Here is a 6,000-nt window from a genome sequence, read left to right on the forward strand (position 1 = left end):
TCATTAGGCCCACTGTTAGCTTATTTTGTATGCCTCTGCGCCATTTTCTGATCTTCCATTGCAACGCACGGTCATGATTACTAATACAACTAATTAGCTTAATTTTTTTCCTAAAGACCCCCTCTTAATTACTTTCACCACACTCGGCCATACCTGGCCAAACGGGCCGGCCCGGCACGGCCCGGCCCAGCCTGTGCTAATCGTGTCTGGCCCGGCATGGCTCGCCGTGGCACGTTTAATAGCCGGGCCGTGCCGTGCCGGCCCACGGGCGCTGCTCCTTGGCCCAGGCACGGCCTGACTAGTAAATGGCCCGGCCCGATGGCCCGTTTAGCACGTTGGGCTGCATGTTTTCAACCTGTTGGGCTGGTTTTTAGGCCTATTGGGCTATATTTTATGTATACATTTATAAAAAAATTCTGAAATATATATATAAAAAATAAACCGGCCGTGCCGTGCCAGCCCGCGTGCCCAGGCTCCAGGCCCAGGCACGGCCCAAGGCGTGCCGCGTGCCGGGCACGGCCCGTTTAGCCCGTGCCGTGCCTGGCCCATGGCGGGCCGTGCCGGCGTGCTCGCGGGCTGGCCTGTTTGGCCCGGCCCATTTGGCCAGCTATACACTCGGCCGACGAGTAAAGCTGTAGCAATTCTTGCGAGAGACGAACACGACAAACTTTTCCCAAGGGTTAGACACGTAGGCTTCCGTGTCAAGGCTGGTCACGCCCTTCCACGTGCTTCTGGAAGCGGCCAGCCCACAACGGGATTGCTCTCCAAGGCAAAGCCCAAACACGCCACCAGAAATAAGGGGCGGCCCAACCCCTCCCCCCAATTCAGATTCCCCAACATCGTCGCATCCATGGGTTGGCGTTGGCACGACGACGGCGAGGGCGACCGTGGCCGCGGCGGGCTCGGCGACATCCCCGACCTCGCCGGCCGAGGCGGCGGCGAGGGGGCGCACGTCGGCACGCGCCGGGTGGTGCAGTCCCGCTGCCACACGGAGGAGGTGGAGCCCGGCCGCTTCGTCCGCAAGTGCGAGAAGACCGAGCAGCTCCTCCGCGACTGCGTCGGCAGGTAAAAGTCCCGGCTCCCGCCCCCCGCCCCCCGCCCCCCACTCGTCCCCGTCCCCGCAATCCGCCTGAGCTCTCCTGCAAGGATCGCATATTTGCATGTTATTATCTTGGTAATAATTGAAGTAGTGCTTTCCTGGAATGCGTGGAGTCGATTTCCTGGTGATTGAGGCTCCCGGTTTGAGGTGCCTTCGCGCCTCTTGGAATCGATTTGTGTGAGGCAGGCGCGGTTGATTTGAATACCGATTGTTTTGGTCATGTGGAGGCGGATGAGTGAAAATGACGAGTAATCTATACAGAACAATTATTTCTTCGGGTTCAGAATTGGGCCGTTAATGGCTATGGAATTGCCATCCAATTTTAGGTTTAGATGTAGGTATCGATGTCTATGCTTTCAGTCATCTCTGTTGTTAGCGTCTTGTGTTGTACCTGTCGATTTACAGCTTTGATGACTTAACAGTTCGAAAGTAAAATTGTGTGATAACTATGTATGGTTGATACACTTGTCTGTATTCACGAGCATGTTCATTCTTGGTAGACTTGTAGGTAGTTGAGCGCGGACATCACCTTGCTATATTTTACACATAGTCAATAATGAAATGTTGCGCGTTCCAGAGTTCTTGTTGCTTGTCAGTTGAGGAACAGCAAACAGAGACAATCTTTCTGTTCTGCACATTGTTATGATGTGGTGTGTTAGAGGAAGTAAGCAATTTCTTTGTACCCATAGAAGATACAACATCTTATCAATGGAAATACAAATGTGGAAACCATCGGAAATTCGTATAAACTTGCTATTTTGTCAACTTCCTTGCACACGGCTCAACATTGATTGGTGATTGAATCACAATTTCATGAATTCCCCTTCCTCAGAGTGAGTTACTTAGTACCTGCTCATTCTGAACAGAATACTGCATCATGTCCAACTAGGCTGGATAGGTTTATACTTTGGTATTTTCTCTTTTTGATGTTATTATATGGACATATTACTCATGTGCTTTATTCCTACTTGGCTGATCTGAATTAACCCACAATGTTCCTCCATTAGGCCTTCTGAACTGGTGGAGTCGAAAACTGAGAACACCGAAGAAGATGTCGCAGATGAAATGACCGGTGGTGCCTCGCGTTCTCTTGGCTTCCCAACAAAAGAGCCCTTTGCATTTCCAGGACTTCGCAGTGACATAGAAGCTATTGAGAAAGGCTTCGGTAGCTTTCTGGATGAAGCTGAGCGGATGACCAACGAATTCTTCAAATCTTTTGGATTTCCACCCATTCATGACGGGGACTCGAGACCATTTCCTAGGCAACCTGCAGAGAGGCATATTGGGGAAGGTACTGCGAAGAAGCCCAATGAGAATGAGTACTCAGAATTCGGTAGCCAGATAACCGATGTGTAACAAGCTACAGTCATATAACATGCCTTGGAGCTGAAGCCAGAGAAGTGTGTTTCACTGGGTATCTAGGGTACTAAAGTGGTTTCTCTTTTGAACTCTTCATTATGGTTGTAATAGGCGATGAAGAATCATATTTTACTAATTTTATCTGCAACTATCATAAGTGTATGACTTTTGGTTGTATGGGCATTATGTATAGTACTGTTTTCAGACGCTTCAGCTAAAACATTTTAATTTGGGATGGAATTGTGGTGCGAAGTGTATCTATCTTCTCTGTTGCCTATCATATAACCAGGTATTGCAGTGCGACATGAAGATCTTAGGGCTGAACAGTTGCAACATCGATAAATCTGAAGATCTTAGGGCTGCAAAAGTTGCAACATTGATAAATCTGACTGGTAACATCAGTTTTGGTACATAGTATAAAAACATGAACTAAACAGGGGACGTGGAGCCATCGTACGTACTATATCTTATCAGAAGATTAAGGACGGGTATACATGGACAGGGCGAAACATACAATTCTGCATATTCTAATACATCATCGCCATCGTATATACTCATATCTATCTAAACAGTTCGGCAATGGAGAGAGTCCTCCATTTATCTGTACAGCGCCCACACATAAACTCGCAACTTGCCCGGTTGACAAATGCACATGATGTTCTGTAGCTGGGGCTGGGGCTACAAGCGCTTAGAGTAACCAGAACCTGAGCACTTCTTGCAGAGTATCAGCCCTGCGTGACAAACATATAGCGGATTGTCAGAAGAGGTTGCCGGAAAGACAAAATGAAGATAATGAGCATTTTGTCCAGTCCAGAATGAATTAGTGTTTGGTGATCTATTAACAGCTTTTGCACTCCAATGCACAATGTGAAGGAAGGAAATGAAACAAGGTAAGAAGGCAACCTGCTCCTCTGCATACCCTGCATTCAACCACCCCGTTATCCGCCTTCATCTTGCCGTCATTGCAGAAGACGCACTTTGTGCCTCCTGCCCTAGGCACAACGGAAAACAATGCTTAGCAGTCTGCACGCAGGTATGTTTTGAGCGTGCGACATGCACAAAATGTCATAACCATAAATACATTACTGTGCTGTTAAACGAACAACTTCGTTGAATTTATATGCTCCATTCGTTTTGTTTCTTCCGTATGACTAGTTAGTTTGTTCAAATTTACAAACTGAATTCACAGATCGGCAATTCATGATACTACATCGCTAGCTGGATAGGGTGTAAGTGTGCAAAGCTTCAGCTCTAGTACAATCGCCAAGCAATGCATCTGCGGAGCAATTTCATTTCCAAAACTTGATCAAGAGAGGAGACGAGAGCAAGGAAAGGTACCGTTTCCAGCACACCGGTCGCACGGAACGGGGTCCCCCTGCGAACGAGAAAGGAACGAAATCACACTTCGCAACAGCCACTCGTCGCTTATCGCTAAGAAACAGGGAGAGGAGGAGGAGGAGGCACCGCGCGGAGACCTTGAGGCCGAGGACGAGGGACAAGGAAACCGCGGTAACGACGGAGGCGGCGATGATGAATGTCTGCGTGTCGACGGGACCCAGCAGCTGGGCGCCTCCGTAGGCCGCGGCGGCGGCGACGCGGGGCCGGGAAGGAGGGGCGTGGGGCGTGGGTGGGGCGGGAGGTGCCTTTTGCCGCCTGGAAAGGAGGCTCGGCGGAGGTGCAGAGGCTGTGGAGGAGGGGAGGCGAAAGGAGGGGCACGACGAGGCGGGCCGGAGATGGGACGCCATGGAAGCACCGGGCGCAACAACGGGGGAAGGTAAAGGAGGAGAGGACTATGGGTATTTGGTTTGCCCCCAACCAGTTCGACCAAAGGGGTATAATTGTAGCTAGGATAATGTATTGGCACTACTTTACGTTTTGCTTATTCCAGTATCAAGTCTGGGGAGTGCGGCAACAAATCGAGCTGATTCGCGTTCTAACGAGTTTTGACAGGGAAACTGAACACATCAAATGAGATATTACTCAAGCAAATAACCAATGAGGAAAGAAGCAAACAAAGACGAAGCATCTTGCTCTTTTATACATTTCTTGAGTAACAGGGATCTCGCACTATTAAGAGGGGATCCGAGGTGTAGGTTCAAGGCTTGCTCATAATCTACCTCACAAGTAGTTTTTACAAAGACCAAAAATTCCTAGCAAAACTACTTAGCCAAAACCTACTCTCCATTCTCTTCATTCTTTCCACATGCTGACCCCATAGCCGGATCATCCGAACGAGGCCCTGGATCATCTGGGCTTGTCCCCGGATCGTCCGGAGCTGGATCCGGATCGTCCGGTTAATGCATCCAGGGGGCATCTTTTGGCACTGATTATAGCCGGATCATCCGGACCTGCCCCGGATCATCCGGGCTGTGCCCGGATCGTCCGGACCTTGTCCCGGATCGTCCGGGTAATATTGCTCCTTTTGCTACCTCTTGAGCACTGTGTTGGTTTTCCCTTGAAGAGGAAACGGTGATGCAGCAAAGTAGCGCAAGTATTTCCCTCAGTTTTTGAGAACCAAGGTATCAATCCAGTAGGAGACTACACGCAAGTCGCCTTGTACCTACACAAACAAATAACAACCTTGCAACCAATGCAATAAAGGGGTAGTCAATCCCTTCACGGCCACTTGCAAAAGTGAGATATGATAGAGATAATAAGATAAATATTTTTGGTATTTTTTATGATATAGATTGAAAGTAAAGATTGCAAAGTAAAATAAATTGGAAACTTATATGATGGAAAATAGACCCGGGGGCCATAGGTTTCACTAGTGGCTTCTCTCAAGATAGCATAAGTATTACGGTGGGTGAACAAATTACGGTCGAGCAATTGACAGAAAAGTGCATAATTACGAGAATATCTAGGCATGATCATGTATATAGGCATCACGTCCGCGACAAGTAGACCGAAACGATTCTGCATCTACTACTATTACTCCACACATCGACAGCTATCCAGCATGCATCTAGAGTACTAAGTTAATAAGAACAGAGTAACGCATTAGGCAAGATGACATGATGTAGAGGGATAAACTCAAGCAATTTGATATAAACCCCATCTTTTTATCCTCGATGGCAACAATACAATGCGTGCCTTGCTGCCGCTGCTATCACTGGGAAAGGACACCGCAAGATTGAACCCAAAGCTAAGCACTTCTCCCATTGCAAGAAAGATCAATCTAGTAGGCCAAACCAAACTGATAATTCGAAGAGACTTGCAAGGATAACAAATCATACATAAAAGAATTCAGAGGAGATTCAAATATTGTTCATAGATAATCTTGATCATAAACCCATAATTCATCGGATCTCGACAAACACACCGCAAAAAGAATTACATCGAATAGATCTCCAAGAAGATCGAGGAGAACTTTGTATTAAGATCCAAAGAGAGAGAAGAAGCCATCTAGCTAATAACTATGGACCCGAAGGTCTGTGGTAAACTACTCACACATCATCGCAGAGGCTATGGTGTTGATGTAGAAGCCCTCCGTGATCGATTCCCCCTCCGGCGGAGCGCCGGAAAAGGCCCCAAGATGGGAT

General features: G+C 48.0%; 2 protein-coding genes across 2 annotated transcripts; one reads left to right on the forward strand and one right to left on the reverse strand.

Moving 5' to 3' along the window:
* The first annotated feature begins 764 nt into the window (after positions 1–764).
* LOC109740909 (fra a 1-associated protein) lies at positions 765–2,698 on the forward strand. The gene is made up of 2 exons (XM_020292789.2): positions 765–1,065; positions 2,107–2,698. Exons 1-2 carry the CDS (start codon positions 851–853, stop codon positions 2,453–2,455), a joined length of 564 nt encoding a protein of 187 aa, XP_020148378.1. The 5' UTR covers positions 765–850; the 3' UTR covers positions 2,456–2,698.
* Positions 2,699–2,811: 113 nt separating this feature from the next.
* Positions 2,812–4,287, reverse strand: LOC109733561 (protein BUNDLE SHEATH DEFECTIVE 2, chloroplastic). Its single transcript, XM_020292784.4, has 4 exons — positions 3,934–4,287; positions 3,797–3,833; positions 3,362–3,445; positions 2,812–3,189 (listed from the first exon to the last, which is right to left on the reverse strand). Exons 1-4 carry the CDS (start codon positions 4,201–4,203, stop codon positions 3,137–3,139), a joined length of 444 nt encoding a protein of 147 aa, XP_020148373.1. The 5' UTR covers positions 4,204–4,287; the 3' UTR covers positions 2,812–3,136.
* Between the last annotated feature and the right edge of the window lie 1,713 nt (positions 4,288–6,000).

Source organism: Aegilops tauschii, chromosome 3, assembly GCF_002575655.3.
Source record: "Aegilops tauschii subsp. strangulata cultivar AL8/78 chromosome 3, Aet v6.0, whole genome shotgun sequence".
NCBI classification, from domain to species: domain Eukaryota; kingdom Viridiplantae; phylum Streptophyta; class Magnoliopsida; order Poales; family Poaceae; genus Aegilops; species Aegilops tauschii.

Excerpts from the sequence above, each read along its gene's own strand:
- LOC109733561 (XM_020292784.4), bottom strand. The coding sequence starts at position 4,203 with ATGGCGTCCCATCTCCGGCCCGCCTCGTCGTGCCCCTCCTTTCGCCTC. Across the intron at positions 3,834-3,933 it reads CCCTCGTCCTCGGCCTCAAG|GGGGACCCCGTTCCGTGCGA; the intron begins GTCTCCGCGCGG and ends TCTCGTTCGCAG. Across the intron at positions 3,190-3,361 it reads CAGGGTATGCAGAGGAGCAG|GGCTGATACTCTGCAAGAAG; the intron begins GTTGCCTTCTTA and ends TTTGTCACGCAG.
- LOC109740909 (XM_020292789.2), top strand. The coding sequence starts at position 851 with ATGGGTTGGCGTTGGCACGACGACGGCGAGGGCGACCGTGGCCGCGGC. Across the intron at positions 1,066-2,106 it reads CTCCGCGACTGCGTCGGCAG|GCCTTCTGAACTGGTGGAGT; the intron begins GTAAAAGTCCCG and ends TTCCTCCATTAG.